This window comes from Diplotaxodon limnothrissa, linkage group LG19, assembly GCF_057381915.1.
Source record: "Diplotaxodon limnothrissa isolate DT_005_m linkage group LG19, D_limnothrissa_male_GT1.1, whole genome shotgun sequence".
NCBI classification, from domain to species: Eukaryota; Metazoa; Chordata; class Actinopteri; order Cichliformes; family Cichlidae; genus Diplotaxodon; species Diplotaxodon limnothrissa.
In genome coordinates this window covers 7,814,843-7,833,029 of record NC_140614.1, presented here as the reverse complement: position 1 = coordinate 7,833,029, position 18,187 = coordinate 7,814,843, and the positions used below count along the sequence as shown (strand labels likewise).

The window sequence follows — 18,187 nt, the reverse complement described above, 5'->3', positions numbered from 1 at the left end:
GTATTAAACTAATTCAGTTAAACAACTTAAGATCATATGTGATTTCTAACTCCTGCACAATAAAAGCCAAAAGGTTTGTCGCCAGCCAGCCTTTTATATGTTTCAGTAAACTGGTAGTTGCAACTGTCAGTTAAAGACAGTGAAATCAGAAGTAAAATAATTCGCTATAAACAAAAGGCATAACACCTAAATGTCGCGATAACCTCATACATACTAGTTACTAGGCACGTATCGGAGTAAATTCGTGTTTCTTAGTCACTTTCCATGACTGGGTATAATTCCCCTCACCACAGATTGTTTTTCTTGTTAAAAAGGCCAGCGGTAAACGCAGCGTCAATACACAAAGAGTAACCAGAACATCATCAGATCTTCTACATCTTGTTCTTGAAGCCAGCATCGGGCTTTGGCTTGTTTGTTGAAGCATTAGTAGGAGAGAAAAGCAGGGAGAAATCATTAGAGAGGAATCCCAGGCATATGGCTGGCTTTTGTCGGCTCCCCTCCCCCTCCCTTCCTTCCCCTCCTGTCGTCCGCTCCGCAGCAGCAGCAGGACAGAGGTAGTTCAGTTTTTGAAGCCGTGGCATGAATGATCTCATCTGAACCTGATCTCCGCTTTCTCTGCTGTCGATCCTATGACCGAGACGGGAATTAAATTAACACAAACACGAGGTGAGTACGGCTACTGAAGCACCCAACGATAGTGTTTTTAACCAGCCACCCGGGTGACCGTGTGTTGTTTTTGGGGAACTTAACAGCCCCGCCGTGGCGAAAACTCTTGTTTTTGGCTAGAAAGGAGGAAGGACCGCGGACTGTGGGTGGGTGGGCGCTTTTAGCTAATTAGCTTTACGTTCGCTAGCATTCGTTTTATGTAAGAGGAAGTTTCCAAACGAATGCCGAGGGTTTTGTGCCTCCTTGGAGGCATTTTTTTTTCACGGAACATTTTATGCTAGCTAGCGGCAACCCAGAAGTGTAAATTCCGTCTGTAGCATAGCCGGCCGGCTAACTGTTAGCTACTAGCGCAAAATGGCCTCATTGTCGCTCGGTAGCTCTGTTGCTGAAAAGACAAAAGCATGCGGTAGTCACGGCCAGAAGCTCTCCGTCGCTTTTTACAGCTATTCTAGCGGTTTTAATTTGGCGACTGGCAGTGGTAGCACTATGTATTTGAGTGGGAAGTGGGAAAAATGTAAGCAGTGCTTTTTAAAAATGTGTTTATTCATTTAGTACGGCAGGCTGTGAAAGTGGTGGGGGATGGGCCATGCTAAGAACCATTGACGTAAAACGGGGCTGAATTTTGTTTGGCTTCTGCTTCCTAGCAAAGTAGAAAACACTTAGTTTAGTGAATGTATTTAAACTGTTTTAAATCCAGTTTAGTGACACTGTCTGTCTGACGTAAATACAACTGTAATGTCAGCATCAGAATAAAGTACTGATTTACACGAGGTGATTGTCTCCCCCCCCCCCCGCACTTATTTCCTGATATGTGAGAAGTTTTTGAACACCACATATGTCAGCATTTTTGTGAAATCGTGTTAAAAAATGTGCGACTAAGTTTAATACATCAACATTAATGTGCAGGTGTAAATAAATACTATTTAACTGAGTATGAGCTCGATATCAGTCATTAAAATTAAGCGTCTGTAGCAGATCACTTTGGGTTTTAAAATCAATACATTCTTATTGGTAAAGTAAGTAAATCTTTTTTAAAAATGTTCACTTGCAGATCGAGATGTTATTATCAGGAGTTTGGTTGTTATTTAGTGCTCATGTTAGGTTATCTGTCAATATTATCTTGATTGAAAGTGTTTTAAGTGGTTAAAATGTAAGAACATTTAGGGAATTGATTGTATGAGATTGTAGTTGTTTACATGTCCCACAGTGGAAAAACACAACGCACTGTGTATGTTGCCTGCTACAGATGACTGATCAGACTGGTTAGGACATAACTCGCTTTCAGTCTTATTTTATATATGACCTATATATGAATGGCTGTTTTTCTTATTGTTTTCAGGAATGTAATTCTAATTTCAGAGTAGAATCCTTAAGCTTTAAAAATGCTAAACTATAGGGTGTTCGAAAACAATTATCAGTATAAATGTTAAAAAAAAAAAAGTTGTCATGTCCAAAACTGTTTTCTCTTCTGTGTGCAGTGATCCGTCTCTCAGGTTGTAGTTCTTCCTGTTTCTATTTAATGTCTTTTTTTTTCCTTTTATTTTTCTACTTTTTTTTTTTCTTTAAGGAGGTAGTTCTCTCTAGTGTCTCTTATTTAACAGGGGCCAGTATTATTGCACCACATAAGAAGACAACATACGTCCGTAATCGTTTTCTCACCCTTTTCATTTTAGATCTCCGGGTATCTTCATAAATTACCTTTTCCCCCCTTTATTCTGTCCACTGTCAGGAAATGTTATTCTATGATTACGAGGACTCAAAGACCTCCAGGCTCCCAAGCCTTTAATTGTACTTACGAGCCACTTCTCTTTATTTTTTCCTTTTGGCATGGATTGTAACTTTTTGAAAATGTGGTGATCTGATTGATCAGCAATTTAGATGTATACTTTTCTATTAAATGTGAACTCACAAGGTTGTTGTTTTACTAGTTTTTGTCAGTATGCTATTGCACAACACCCCTGACTACACACTGTGTCAATGTTAAAATATGTAATTTGCACAGATTATGGGCCTTAGTTTGGCCTGGCATCCTAAAATAAAAATGATAATTTGGTGTAGAGATGATTTATGACAGTAACAGCAGTGTCTTGGGCATGGTAGTTTCTTTTTGATTCCTAGTTCCTGAAAAACAGGAAATTTCTGTAAAGTGATCCAACCCTCTCTGTGAATTGTGCCCTGTGAATCCTAACGCTAAACATGAATCAGTGTTGTTTTTCATTGTACTGATTTTTAAAATTTTGTGTTTTCTTTTTTTCCCTTTTAAAAAAAAAAAAATGTATATCACAAATAGAAATTTGAAGCAACTGGAATCATTGACCCAAATGCCCTGCCCACAGGTTTAACACAGAGGAGACAGCCGGACACTGCGCATACTGTTTTTCTGTCTGATGGAAAATTAAATGCCACAGGCTGCTGTTTGGAGCTCAGTCTCCTATTCACTTGCATCCCATTTATTTTTGGGAGTCAGAGGGGCCTTTAACATTAGCGGGAGTATTGTTTTGTTCCTGTAAGACATGTGTGTGTTGAAGTGGTATTTAATGAGGAAGTTGACTGTGCTTTTCTTCCCCTCCTCAGTGAAGAGAAAGTGAAAATCTTGTTCTGCTAGTTTTTGAAGCGTCGCGTGCGTAGACCTGGAAACCTGATATCCCTTGTAAATATTAGTGGCTCATGGTGGTACATTGTACTGTGAATTGTAAATGCTGTTACTTTCCATATCCTTGTCACTTTTACCCCCTTGAAAGCACCCTTATTGATTAGGATATCTTTTTGATTTTCTTGATCACAGGTGGCAGTGGGGGAAAGAAAATAAATGCACTAATTAACTTGAGTGCTGTTTTTGTTTTCTGACAGAGGTCTCTGTAGTCTGTGCTTACTTTGATGCAGTGTCCGCATTTAGTCGGTAACCATGCTATTTTCGGTGGCTCAGTGGTCTGTTAAAAGTGTGGTTGTTCCGCCCAGCAGGAGTCTTGCCTCAGACTGGCCTAAAATGGGCAGAAATGGTGCTGAACAAAAGCTGCTTGTCGCTCGTACAAAAGTACTTGAAGCGTTGCAGCCGGGACCAAGCTGCATTGCTATTGCCTGTGCCTCTCAACAGGAAAGGTATAGCAAACTTTAAGAAAAAAACTACAACAATTATTTGTTTACTGTAGAGTAAGCCTGTAGTTTATTTGTAAAGTCACAGCTGCAGTTCAGCAGATTGTAGCCCTAGCTCCCTCATGTCCACACAAATGTTACACCACATAGCCTCATGACATCACACATTTACATAATTAATTACATGGCACTTAATCTTTTTAACTATTTTAGCTAGTGACATTGACAGCAGTACACATTTTGTGTTTGTCTGTGTGGCACATTTCTTAATATTTAAGCAAGTGGTGCCATTGTGTTTCTCACTGATTTTTTTTCTTTTTTGTCTCCTCGCCTTCACAAAAGAGAGACAACATGTTCCCGAAGGGCACCAAGCGCAAGTTCTCAGACTCTGGGGAGGAGGCCGTCTCCAGTGGCGACCAGGGCCCCGCAGCTCCTTCGGCGGCAGCTCGGATGCTGTCTTCGTCGTACAGTCTGCAGCGGCAGTCGCTGCTTGACATGTCGCTCATCAAGCTGCAACTTTGTCACATGCTGGTAGAGCCAAACCTTTGCCGTTCAGTTCTAATTGCTAACACAGTGCGGCAGATCCAGGAGGAAATGACCCAGGATGGCACCTGGCAGATAATGACGCAGGCCCTCGCAGCCGCCCAGTGTCCCACCGACCGCCTGGTGGCCACTGAAGTGCTGTGCCGACAGACTGATCCAGCAGCCCAGGCAGGGCAGAGCCCAAAGCCTTACGCAGTGGTCGGTGTGGAGGAAGGCTACCACTCTGAAGAGGTGGTCATGGAGGGAGATGTGGAGACGGATGTCACCATGTCTACTTTGTCACCCGTCTCCCCTCAGCTGTCCTCGGCTTCTTACCTCGCAGGTCCCTTTGGCATGGGGCCCTGCTGGGAGGAGGAAGAGGAAGACGGTGAGTGCGAGGAGGAAGAAGAAGAGGAGGACAGCGAGGAGTGCGTATCAGAGGGAGAGGAGGGAGACGGGGACCACCTAAGTGCAGACTCCAGGACAGGGGAGCAGGTTTTTGGGACTTTTGAGATCAAGCACCCAGCGCCGCCCCCTGACCCTGCGCTCGAGGAACTGTTTTCAGACGTGGACCCGTCTTACTATGACCTCGATACGGTGCTGACAGGCATGCAGAGCGCCCCGAAAATGGGGCCTTACGATCTGCTCGATAGCCTGTCCTCTCATGGGCCCACGGCCCTGAGCTCCAGCTCAAGCTGCAGGTCAGACCTGAACGAACTGGACCACATCATGGAGATCATAGTGGGATCCTGAAACTCTGAACATTCCTCTGGTCTGTACTGATGCCACAGACTCTTTCCAGACTATGCACAGTACACGTGTGTGTTCTGTATGTGGTATTGTTACACATAGAGATTGTTGGATGTTTTGGATCAAGATGGGAAATTAACAGCAAGCCAAGTAGATTTGAGGATGGGGGTATTAGAGATGTAGTTAGTCTCCTGTAACAGCCACTTGGGCAGGTTAACATCTGCTGTTGTGACTTTTTGTATAAAAAATAAAATGTAATTGGCAGTTACAATTGTGATGGTAAAATTAACAAATCTGGGGATTTAAAAGCTATGCTGGTGAGTTGGCAAAGCAGTTAGTTTCCCACTTTGGTTCTGAAATCCAAAACTCAACAATATCTGTGAGAAGGCAAAGATAATTACCTTATAACTACCATGATGCATTCTTATTTAGGTGTTTATGTCCGTCATTCACTCTGTCATGCTAGCTCCTTCTGGCCGTATTCTCTGCCATTTCATCAGTTCTATTTATTGTTACATGGACTGAGAAACAATTCCTCACACTACATGCATCAAAAACCAGAACAAATTGTAAATCCAAATCTATAAATCAATGCATATTTTCCTAGAGATTTGAGCAATTATGAATGGAATTTATGTATATGTACGTATGTGTATATAGAAATATATTTTTTGCATTATACAGCTGGGGGATTTTGCAGGCATCATTTGATATTATTATTTTTCCCTCCCAAGCGGTTTTTAAGATTTTAATAGCCAGTCTCAAGACGGTGTCTTCCCATGGTTTGGTATAGTCGACTGTAACAGGTGTCAGGACTGGCATCGTCTCACTTTATAGGCGCTGTTCTTTCATTTTCTTAAAAGCTTTACGCAGAGCAGGAAAATTGCTGCCAGTCAACAAACAAGGAGCAAGAGTTGTCATTTCTGGTAAGTTTACAGTAGCCAGGAGACAAATGAAGTAATTTTCCTGCTCTGCTGTCATTATGGATCCAATATCAGTAATAAGCAGCTTTTTCCTCACGCATTTTGGAGAAACCCCGGGGTGATAACTGCATCGAGAAGCCATATTTCTTTCTCTCATTTGTTATTCCAAGTGAAGAATTCTGTGTGTTTAACCCATCTAATTTATTGTTGTTTTATTTATTGTATTTATTTTATCAAGGTACAGACATGCCATGTTGACCTATCAATTCAACCATGAGGCCCGATGAAATTGTATTTATCCAAATTGTGCCCTTCGTTTCCAATGCAGTACCTATTTATTCCTAAGTTTTCTTTTTAAGGACTATTAGTAATAACAACAACCGGGTTACTATTCAAATTACTATGCAGCTCTGTCATATGTGTTTCAAAATGACTGTATACAAATCAAATGTCCTTTAATTCCTTTATGCAAACAGTTGCCTTTCTCCTAAATATGTGGAAAATCAAATGCATTCTTCAAAATTGTTCCTTATCGTGATGAAGAGATTAACTCAGGCAAATAAAATGTATTGACTAAAATACAGTATTACGACACGCTTAATACCTTACCACAACACTCCTGAAGGATGTCACTCTGGTCTGAATGGGAGCTAGAACTTCAAAGACTAATTATCGTTGTAAAATGTATGCATTTTTTTATATTAAGACAAAAACATTGTAGCATCTTTGTAAATATTTTTTATAATAAAAGGTGCAACTATTGATTGTGTGTGCTTGTTTCCCTTATTTTACAACAGGACATGTTACTGTTTAACTCTTTAAAGCCGGTCGGAGCGGGCACGCTCCGTTTTGCGTAACTATTTTTAAATCCCCGTAGAACCGGAACCGCATAAGCTAGCGCAATAATTTGTTTTGCATATGAAACCGGAGGAGTTGTACTTACATCTTATGCCATCAGCTTGTCCTAGGTTACGATTTCCTTCCACATATAGCTTTGCAAAAATTGCATAAAAAGCGCTTGCAGGAACAAAAACACAATATTCCAGAAACACGCTTTGCCGATCTGATCAGCTGTTTGTAACACTTCCTACATTTTTTGCAACTTTTTTGTATTTAAAGTTTTGAGGGATAAACCTCTTAAATTTCTCCAAGTAGAAGTATATGTAAAAAAACAAAAACGATTTTCAATTTTTTTTGTAGTTTATTGCACTTTTTTGCAATTTATGTAGTTACTGTGGACTTAATGCATACACATTATTAAAATTTGGGCTATAATGGTTGTATTGATGTATAGCAACTTGAAATGCTTCCAAAAATGGCACTACAGCAAGTAAGAATATAAAATAAGCTCTGGCGGACTTGGTTCTATGGTAGGTCTTAAAGGGTTAACTATTTGTCATGGTTTTTAAATGGATCTGAAAGAAGACTTGTGCTTCCCTGTTTCTGTTATATGAGCGCCACTGTAAAGGATGCATATTAAGTTTTGAATAATGAAAGCATATGTAAATAAGTAATTCCTGTGAGTGAAAAGCCTAGGCTCCAGACAGCATCATACTCATTTTTTTCCCCAGTCTTGGCTCTGCGTGATGTTACTGAGAGTGGACATCTTTTTAATATCTTCGGCTTAAAACTGTGTAAGCACTGAGGCCCCACTCACCTCCGCTCCATGACACGGTGAGTTATCCAGTTGGAAGAAACTAGATGTGGTCGTTAAGAGACGGCCATGGACAGCAACCACACTCAGGTAAGCTGTGGTGTTTAGACTACGCCAAGTTGGTATTAAAATGCCCAAACTGGGCTAAACCACCAGCCTTTTTCCAATCCATTTCCACCCAGAGAACTAATGCTCGCTGGATATTTTTTCCTTATCGGACTATTCTCTGTAAATACATTCAAAGCAGTTCAATTCTATTTTATTTATACAGCGCCAAATCACAACAACAGTTGCCTCAAGGCGCTTTATATTTTAAGGTAGACCCTACAATAATACATACAGCGATAAACCCAACAATCATATGACCTCCTATGAACAAGCACTTTGGCAACAGTGGGAAGGAAAAACTCCCTTTTACAGGAAGAAACCGCCTGACAGGACCAGGCTCAGGGAGGGGCGGGGCATGTGACAGGGGAGAGAAAAGGAAGACAGGCTAAAAGACATGCTGTGGAAGAGAGCCAGAGTTTAATAATAAGTATGATTCAATGCAGAGGTCTACTAACACATAGTGAGTGATAAAGGTGACTGAAGAAGAAATACTCAATGCATCATGGGAATCCCCCAGCAGTCTATGCATATTGCAGCATAACTATTGGAGGATTCAGGGTCATTTAAACCATAAATACATGTTCATAGTAATTTAAATCACCTTTTATCTCCATCCGGATGTTCAGTTGAAGTTCAGCAGCTCGTCTTGACAACGTCTACATGCCTAAACTGTTGCAACGTGATTGGCTGATGAGATATTTAAATTATTAAGGAGCTGAAGAGTTGTAGCTAACGAAGCTGCTGGTCTTGGCATATCTCCAAATCACAAGGGTAGCTTTTCAGAAGCTGAGCATTTAAGTTCTATGGGGTCTTTTATTTTGAAGGCTGGCTGGATTCTCTATACTATCCCTGCCCTTCTCATCTGTTCTGTGCAGGTCCACATGGTTACAGCTTAAAACAAACAAACAAACAAAAAGCTCTGGGGCGTGTCTGGTGGAATGGTAAGCATTTCTTGAGTATTTTATATCCGTGTATTCTTGGGGTGAGAATTGAAGGGGCAGCCAATCAGAAGTTGGTTTTCACTATATCAGCGCTGGCACATACAGAAACTGTAAAAGTTTTCAGTTTATTAGGAACAGCTGGTTAAAACTAACAGTCTAATGAAACTATCCTGCAAGAACTACCTGTAAAGGTTTAGTTTTTGCTGAACTGAGACAGGTGCTGATTCATCATTGTTTCGCAAGAATTCTGAAGACCACACTTTGAGGTGCTGTTGACCTGTGTTGCAGTTAACAGCTGTTTAGTTAATCTATCCGTATTTACCTGTTAACAAGTAAAGTGGAAACACGCTATAAATCAATGCTTAAATTTAAATGGAGTTGTACTGATATAGAGCTTTCCTAATGACACTTCTCTATACACACTTCTTGGTCATTTCGAAATCTAGAGGTGCACCTGTGGCGTGTGCAAAAACACACGCCACAGGTGCTCAAAATCATGCTCAAATCATGCATGATTCATTCAGTGCTCTTCCACGTGTGACCTGCTAAAAGACGCCTTGAAGGAGTTTTCAGTTGAGTCTGTATATGTTCCCTCAAATACAGGATTTTTTTTAATGACACTAAAATAGAATTAGATGTTTTGCAGCTGCAGTCTGGCCGCAGAGAGACCTTTGTTCTCACGTGCTGTCACATGACGATATTGGACCGTGAGATCCTGCGTTAGATATGTGGAGAGAGTTGCAGTGGTTTCAACATAACAGCACCATTGTGTGTTCGAAACGCAACTTGGAGCAAACCTGTTCAGAGTCGAGCCACATTTTGTCCTTTTCAAAACGTGAGCTTTTTCATATTCAGAAAACTGCATATTCACAAATCTGAAGGAAGTTTTGTCTGATCCTGACAAAAGCAATTTCTTCATAAAATTATAGCTTACTTTGCAAGCTGGACTGTCGCCTGGAATTGGTTAGCTTATAGTTAAAGATTAATGGCCTCTCAGTGAGTCAGCAAAAAGGCAGCCTAAGGGGAAAAAATCCAGTCATCGGTGAAAGAGGCTCGAGTGTCTTAAAAAGCAGCAAAAGAGGGGAAAAAATAAATAAATGTGAAGCAGAAAATCTGAGCTGTTTCAGAAATGCTCTCATAAAGTTAACATCATGTGATGTTAAGAGAGCAGGTCTGAAAGATGCTACTCTGACCTTTATTATAAATACACAGCACCATGCTTAAAGTACATGTGCCTTCTGCTGTCACAGGGCAACACTTCCTTTAAAAAACGTGTGCAGTAGTGAGCTTTAGTCCACCCCTCCCACGCTGCTTTCAGGTTCCTCTCTTAATCTAGATAACCGTTGATTACACATTCAGCTTAAAAGAGTAAAGTGTACATCGGTGTTCGAGTAAAAGATGAAATACTATGAAATCTTGGTTCTGTTTTATATAGCTGCTTTTTCTTCTTTACTAATATATCTTTTAAGCGCGCAAATGTACGATTTCAATTAAAAAAAAAGACAAAACTATGGGGCTGATGAGAATGAAAGAAAGAAACAAGATGAGGAAACAAGCGTGACTGATTTAGAAGGAAGAGATATAAGGTGGAATAAGACCTTCCTTATTTGGTATTTGCCTTTCCTGTCTCTCTGGTCACGTCCTTCCCGTTCCGTTCTGAGTCATCTTGTCCCTTTAAAATGCTGCGTTCAGGTACGCAATAAAGCAACCTGGGGCTTCTAGATATTTCCAGCACGGATGCACTGGTGTCTGTTTGGTAAAACTGTGTTGATTAAATGTTGTTAAAAGAAATGTTCACTTCTTTGTTAGATGTAAATTCATGGGAGAACTTTATGAATCAATGTCTGAACATTTGTGGCATCTAAAAGAGAAAGAATTGTCCATAAAATAGCATAATGTTTGGCACCTTTAATGTCCTCTTACTTCACATTATGCGGTAGGACGCCACAACACTAATGCTGAAAGTACTCATAAGTTACTTTGAGTAGAGGCAACAGGTATATTGCTGATTTGCCAATAATCTAGTCTGAGTATTATTGACACTTTTTTTCTTTTATAGAGACACAGTGCTGTTCCAAAGCTCTACTGTAGAATTTTGCTTGTCACCATCTTGGTTTTTGGGAACCAGAATCGGCCCCGAGGAGATACTGGTGGATCTGAAACTGAATATTAAGTAGGTCACGTGTTGCAGAAACAAAAACAGACCACATGTATGTTAGTTAAATTTAGCCTTGAATCAAACTTTCACTTAATAGTTGCTATTACATTAATGTATGCCTTAAAACCAGGACCTAAAACCTGGGTAATGCAAGTAACTAGACTCGTGGAGTAAAAGTAGTTTTGACAATATGAAAAAATAATGGATGGTACAGAAAAAAGGTGACTTCTTGGATTTTCTGTTAGTGCAACCAAATGCTGAACAGAATCCTTTCAGGTGACCTAAATAAACAAATAAGTAAAATAAAAGTTAGAATTAAAATTAATTAAAAACAACACAGTACCACAGATAAGCTTTGCCATTGCCATATCCTGACTAAATGCCATGGGCTATATGCATTGTGCTGTACTCAAGAGGACTGAAGACTAGCAGTAAACCCATTCTGAGTGATTACTGGGGTAATAAATCAACTGAGAAGTAGGGTCACTTTGTCACACACTTCTCAACAAGTCACTTCTTGCTTTATGTCAACAACTATAAAGTCAGTGCAAGAAAAATCGAGCTAAAGTAACACTACTTAAACTGGACAATATATATAACTGTACTTAAACAGAAAATTTATGCAGATAGTTAATGCGTGAAAAAAAATAATTAAAGTTCCAAAAATACGTCAAACGGAAAAAGACAAACAAGTTTAAAGGGTTAATACTTAAGTCCACCATGGTCAATAACAGCAGTGGTTACGCTCTATCAGTGATTTCATATTTAAAAACATGCTCAGCTTTTATTATTTACCGCTTACTGGACAAAACAAGCCCATGTCCTGATAAATTCTTTTTCCACCGATCATAAAGGCCATTATCGCCGCTCACGTGTATTTCGTGTGCTTCGACATGATTTCCAACTGTTACGAGGTGTTCTTAAACGCAGCGCCAGATCGCTGTCGGAACAAACGACCGCACACTCGCTGCCCCGTGAGTGGCGGAGGCGGAGGTTTGATCGTCGGGTGAACGGACCAATCCCGTGCGCCGGTGAGCTCCCGTGCCCCTCCCCCCTCCTCCGCAGCTCCGCCGCCTTCCCCCAGCTGCTGAGAGCGGACAGTACATTCCTCACACTTCGGCCGTCTACAGCTCAGGAACGGGACACTGAAACGAAACCAGCCGAAGACTCGACGGATTCATACCTCCCATGACACTTCCCAAGGGCACGTGAGGTTGGTTTTTCTGTTGTCTTCATGTCATTCTCTTAAATTGAACTCAAGTTTGCCCTTTAAACTTGGTTCAAATTGGATCTTAACGTTCCCGCTGAAGTACGGGAACCGTCACGGGGTTAAGGGGTGTTCTCGGGGGTCCTGAGCTAAATAAGTAGTGTAGAGTGACCATATGATCGTAGTTAGCGATTTAAAAAGACTGATTTTTGCTAACATGTTTATTATCCGCGTATTTTACTTTGTTGAGGCTTCTACCGACATATTAAATTAGACCAAGCAGCTTTAATCTCTCCGACGAGGGTCAAACTCACCAAATGGGGCTTCGTGTGTCCTCTTTACTTTTGTAAAAGGATCAGAGAGAAAGTGATCCATGGCGCTACCCATCCCTGTATGGATGAGTAAAGTCTGTCAAGCCTGCTGGGGTGTCTAACAGTGAGTCATAGTTGGTAAAATGCGCTCTTTCAAATGTCTTAACTCAGGGGAGAAAAAAAATCGACTATGTAAAGGTGCATAATATATTCAGTATCTGCAGCTTTATGCTTTATGTGTTTTCTCCTGATTTGAAAAGGCTCTGTGCCTGACAGTGTCTCTGAAACTAAGCATGCTCGCTTGCTTTGTGCTCTTACATAAATTGAATGCAAGGTTTATTGCCATGCCGCCAGATCAGAGATCCAAGCCCTAAAAAAATAAAATAAAGAAAGAATAGACACACCATCTCAGCAACTGCTGTCAAAGGTTTGTGTCTCATTTTCTTTCACTTCAACAGGAGGAAATGCTCCGATTGGTGACTTTAAAAAAGACAAATGTTTAAGACCAACAGTCAGTTCAAGCCCTGGGAAACTAGCCTCTCTACCTAATTTAGTTTTGCAGAACTATTTGTTGTGTTTTGCCATGTAAATGTAACTCTTCATTACACGTTGTACCTTATTGCAACCTAACAAATGGGCTCTTTATCCCCTGATGCAGGCCAATGTTGGGTCGAGGTGTGAAGCGGAAGTGGAGCTGCTTGGAGGAGCTGGAGGCTGAGGTGGTCGCGGAAGCCACTATTACGGAGGAAAAGGAGCAGAGTGGAAAGGATGGCCAGGAAGACGAGGCCGGGCTTCTCATTGACCCGTCCAAATCGGTCATGAGCCACCTGCAGCAGCGTCAGCGGGTGCTCGGCCTCTGCTTGGAGAAGCTCCAGCGTTATCAGGCGGGGATGGAGCTCAGCCTGCGCCGCTCCGTGCTGCTCATCAATACTCTCAGGCAGATTCAGGAGGAAATACGGAGTGACGGCGTGGGAACCTGCACCTCAGATTCACGTCTCAGCATCAGCGGCGTTCATGCAGATGACTCCTGTCTACTCAGGGACGATTTCAGAGAGGACGTGCCTGTTACGTGCCCTGGGTGTGCCGAAGGAGATGGGGAAAGCCTGTCTCTGTCTCCCCCACTGTCTCCCGAATTCCCCTCTCAGGAGGCAATTGACTTCCCCGACCAGCAGAAATCTCTGCCCGCTGCAGCCATCAGTACTTTCAGTGATGCAGTAAATGCCATGGGCTACCTCAGCGACCTCGCCCTGGATGATATCTTTGAGGACATTGACACATCGATGTATGAGACTTCAGATCTGCCGTCGGCCTGGGCGACAGGGTCTCTGTGGCCAGTCAGCGTGTCGCTATGGCCGGACGAGGACGTGAAATTACGTTCTTCCAGCCATTCCTCAACCGGGAGCCTCCAGTCTTGTCTCGTGGACCTGAATGACCTGGACCACATCATGGAGATCCTGGTAAAGTCCTGATCACCGAGATGAACTTCTGAACATTTCCTGTCTTTTTTTTAGGAGCTGCTCCGGCTGAATTAGGGCTGACAAACTCTTTCTGATGAACTCTCTTTTTTTTTTCTTTTTCTTTTAACGGTCTATCTGATAGTTTGGCTGAAAATTTTTCTCAAGGTTGAGCCAGTTTAAGGTGGAATGAAACACTAATTCTAATATGCACATGCCTCTTATGAGGACCTAGTTATGCACCTATGCTTGTGCCTCAAGAGATATGAAATATTTATTGTAACAGATGAAGAATAACATTCAGAGCGTCTTATAAAGTTAGACATCCATGGTACAACTCTTTTGCACTGTTTTTAATAGTTATCAGTCCAAAACTGCTATTGACAGGAAAAGTGAAGATCGAAAACTTGACACAATTTGTCAGTTGAGCAAAAATGGAAAGAAATTATTTCTGTCTTTGTATTTTATTTAAATTTTTTTTAGTATTTTTATGCTGGGGTTTTGGGCTGTCAGAAAAGTAGCAATTGAAGAGCTAATTTATGACATTTTACTGGCAAACAAAACAAAAATGCAAAAAAAGATGTACCTTTTATTTGTGTGACCAATCAATATTAATCAAAGAATTTTATTTTTAGCTGAAACTTGGTATATAACAATGCTACAATCAGAAAGGCATTTTAGAAGGGACAGGAAGACCTGGAATCAAACCGGGCAGCGCTTTAGCTTTCCAGCTGGTTGTATTATGAGTAGGAGGTGAATAATCTCTACTAAGAGTAGATCAGACATGTTTAGACAAAGTTGGCACACCAAAAGTATATTGCAAAACTTGCAAGAGAAGTGTTGCAATGGGTGGTACTGGACATGAAAAACTGATGGCATACGGCAGTGTTTAAGGTGAATTTTCCTGGACGTGGATCCTCACGTTTCCAAGTATTTGTCACTTTGCTCTCCTGCTTCTGTAACTGCAGCAGTCGTCAGAAGAAACCTGAGCTGCCGTGCTTCGTGCGGCACTCTGACTGTTAGATCAGGTCTGGGTTGATTATTAATTGAAATCCCTTCAATTACTTAAGAGGGCGTGCTTCTGCCAGCCAGGAGAGCCCAGGCCCGAGTTTCTTTTTTTCAGTTGTAGGACCGAGCAACTCCTGTTGATGAAAGATGAAAGTCTTTGTGGCCGTACAGCAGTCAGAGCATGGACTATTTATCTATCTGTATATTTATTTCCTTAGTAGAAAGGAGAATGCAGCCGCTTGTGAGCACTATATTGAAGTTGTATAGTAAGTGTGTGTGTGTGTGTGTGTGTGTGTGCGTGCGTGCGTGCGTGGGGTGGGGGGTGTAGAGAGGAAATCTCAATGCTCCAGTATAGAAAGGGTAAATTGTTTTTCTTGTTGCCTTTTTATCTAATTGTATTTTTTATTTGTGAATGACAACTGAACAGCAAACCATATTACTGTTCTTTCTACATAGAGTCTATCGGTTAGGTGTGAGTGTAACTTATAAATTAAGGTTCTTTCTAATCTCGGACTGTCAGTGTTGATGCACTTTGTGACACAAAATGGGACAAACAGTCAGCACCTGTATGACAAATAAGAGTTTTTCCTTCTTGGCAGCTTTTTTTTTCTTAGTATAGTAAATCCAACATGTCATTAACTCAGCATACAATATGTATTTTTAAATGGTAATGTAATCCCAGTCTGGTTCTGACTGAGGAGCCAATCACATCAAGTCAATGGTCAGGGCACCTTTGCCATGTCTCAGAGTTTAACCTGAAAACAGAAGCCTTTGTATTTTGATGGGTTTTTTGTTTATTTCAATTTTTACACGCAATGTGGGAGTTGAGCAGTTTTATACGCGTTTCTACCTGAAACCAATTTCCTGTCTAGTAGAAGAAATCCAGTGAGTGAAAGGTCACAGGGAATCTGACGCCTGACCTTCGCTGTTTGTGGTTTACTCCTGTTCTACCTCCTGATGTCTGTCTGTCTGCCGGTTTACCTGGAACACTCCTGTTTTCACCCAGAGAGCCGTCGTGTGTTTGTCGCTGATCGAAACGGTGTGGTTTATCATTTTAATTGTGCTGAGAATCTAACGCTCTCCTGTCAGACCAAAGTGATCCGTCCTCATCTTCATCTCATTTCATGTTGACAACGTGCCTTACTACTGATTCTAATTTTCAACTGCGCTGAGGTGTTGTGTCTGTGTGAGCTCGAGCTTCATTGATATTTTTTGTTTTTTGTTCTGTTTTTTGTAAACCAAAGGACTGCAGAAAGGTGTTACCTAAAGCACTCAGAAGCCACGGCTGTCATGGTTTCTTCCCTTTACTTGGCCTTTTTCTGTGCTCGCTGAACACTACAGGCATATGAGCTTAATGTATCCTGACGGGCTGACAGTGAACTAGCTGAGGGAGGAGGTGGCAGCCAGAGCCAGAAGGGGGAAAATAAGAGGAGGAGGAGGATGAGGACGTGGAGGAGGGTGGGAGGAAGCAGATTGCGTCACATGTTCAGTAGGAGGGGTTTGGAGCTTGTTTTGCCCAGACTAAGACTACAGACCAATCACATGAGATGTACGAGCAGCGCACTGCTGCTCCAACAACAACTTGTTTTTGCTCCTGATGCCTCTGCACAGACACAGTGTGAATTGGCTGTTCTTCAGCCGGTGAAATAAAACCACTTTTCTGTTTTTTATAAAATAATTTTACATAATCTGTCTGACAGGATCGAATATAATAAGCAGGAGGTTGCAGTGTTATTTATAATTGTGTGAAAGCACAGAGTGTCAGTAGGTTTTGCAAAGCACAAAGTGTATGTTGTCAATGCTGAACATGAAAAACAACCCCCCCCCCCCTCCAATGTAACTGAAGGAAGACTTTGTTCAGTGAAAAGATGATCGTTCATAATGTATTGTATTTGTTTTTGGAATATTTTATAGATTTTATCCAACAATAAAGAGAAAATACTCGAACCGCTTTGTGTGAGTCTTTTAATCTTTCATTGCAAAACATCATGCAGACCTGACTGTGTCTTTGGCACAAAGACACAAACGTCACATCTCTATTACAAAAACTGAACATGAAGTATTTACTATACAGACATTCCTGCCGACCTCTGCACACCAACCACGTACACACAACAGGACATTACTCAATACGCAACTGACTGCATGTGGTCTGTGGACCTGCAGGAGTATCTTGTCTTGTGTGTTGCCTCCAAGGCAACAGTCCCTTTTGAGCTCAGCCAAAATCCTTCTAACCTTTAACTGCTTAACCTCAGTTATAGTATACATGTATAAGCTAAAGCATGTCAATGATACATCATGCAAAAGGGCATTGCAGCCTGGAAAGCAGGGCTGAGGGCAAAATTTCCCGCAGCCCATAAATAAATAAATAAATAAATATATATATATATATATATATATATATATATATATATATATATATATATATATATATATATATATATATATTTAAATATATATATATTTAAATATATATATATATAAATATATATATAAATATATATATAAATATATATATAAATATATATATATATATAAATATATATATATATATAAATATATATATATATATATTTAAATATATATATATATATATATTTAAATATATATATATATATATTTAAATATATATATATATATATATTTAAATATATATATATATATTTAAATATATATATATATATATATATATATATATATATATATATATATATTTTCCCAAATGTGTCTAGAGAGTTAAATGGAAGCCAACACTTCCCTCTGGTGGTCATTTGATAGAAAAGCAGGTGTTTGTTTATGATGAGAAAGACAATGCACATTCAAAAAGATCGGTCCTGCAGTGTTTGTTGGTGTTGTAATCAGGTGTTTCTGCAGCTTCATCACTAAAACTTGGTGTCATTTTCAGAAAACCTGACCCGGCAATGAAGCCAGTACAGTAAGTATCAGTGTTTCTCACAGCAGGGGACTAAACTTCCTGTGAATCTCACTCAATTCACTGGCAACTCTCTTAGTCATGGAAATTCTGGACAGAGGTTTAATCTCATGTTTCACCTTTACCTCTGCAAATGCAGTGTAGATCTCTATAAAGCATATGCAACATTACAGATCAATACTGGTGTAAAAAAAAGGAAAACCTTGAAAGCCTTTTATTTATGTAAAAGCAGCAATATTATACCAGAAAAATATCAAAAGCACTGCTCTTCTCCTCTGCCTTCTCTTTCCCCTCCCTCACCCTCAACTAGGTTGCGTGGAGGAAGAGCTCCTGTTAAAAAGGAGATCTTCCTTCCCACTGTCGCAAAGTGCTATCAAATAGTGAATCAATGGGCTTCTCTATAATCTATAGCAGGGTCTTCACCTTACATTGTACAGATCCTTGAGAAGACTTCAAACAT

The 18,187-nt window shown here is 40.5% G+C and overlaps 2 protein-coding genes across 3 annotated transcripts; both read left to right on the top strand.

Annotated features, from left to right (window-relative positions):
• Positions 1-558: 558 nt before the first annotated feature.
• cdca4 (cell division cycle associated 4) lies at positions 559-6,703 on the top strand. 2 transcript variants are annotated; one of them, XM_085343368.1, is made up of 3 exons: positions 559-666; positions 3,628-3,765; positions 4,102-6,703. In XM_085343368.1, the coding sequence occupies exon 3, from the start codon at positions 4,111-4,113 to the stop codon at positions 5,032-5,034; it is 924 nt and encodes a 307-aa protein (XP_085199494.1). In that variant the 5' UTR covers positions 559-666; positions 3,628-3,765; positions 4,102-4,110; the 3' UTR covers positions 5,035-6,703. The 2 variants fall into 2 exon arrangements, with proteins under 2 accessions (XP_085199494.1, XP_085199493.1); XM_085343367.1 differs by lacking the exon at positions 3,628-3,765.
• A 5,218-nt stretch (positions 6,704-11,921) lies between these two features.
• Positions 11,922-16,715, top strand: LOC146611639 (cell division cycle-associated protein 4-like). Its single transcript, XM_085342759.1, has 2 exons — positions 11,922-12,028; positions 12,992-16,715. Exon 2 carries the CDS (start codon positions 12,996-12,998, stop codon positions 13,800-13,802), a length of 807 nt encoding a protein of 268 aa, XP_085198885.1. The 5' UTR covers positions 11,922-12,028; positions 12,992-12,995; the 3' UTR covers positions 13,803-16,715.
• The last annotated feature ends 1,472 nt before the right edge of the window (positions 16,716-18,187 follow it).

What these genes read in the sequence shown, in the direction of transcription:
- cdca4 (XM_085343367.1), top strand. Translation starts at nt 4,111, where the DNA reads ATGTTCCCGAAGGGCACCAAGCGCAAGTTCTCAGACTCTGGGGAGGAG.
- LOC146611639 (XM_085342759.1), top strand. Translation starts at nt 12,996, where the DNA reads ATGTTGGGTCGAGGTGTGAAGCGGAAGTGGAGCTGCTTGGAGGAGCTG.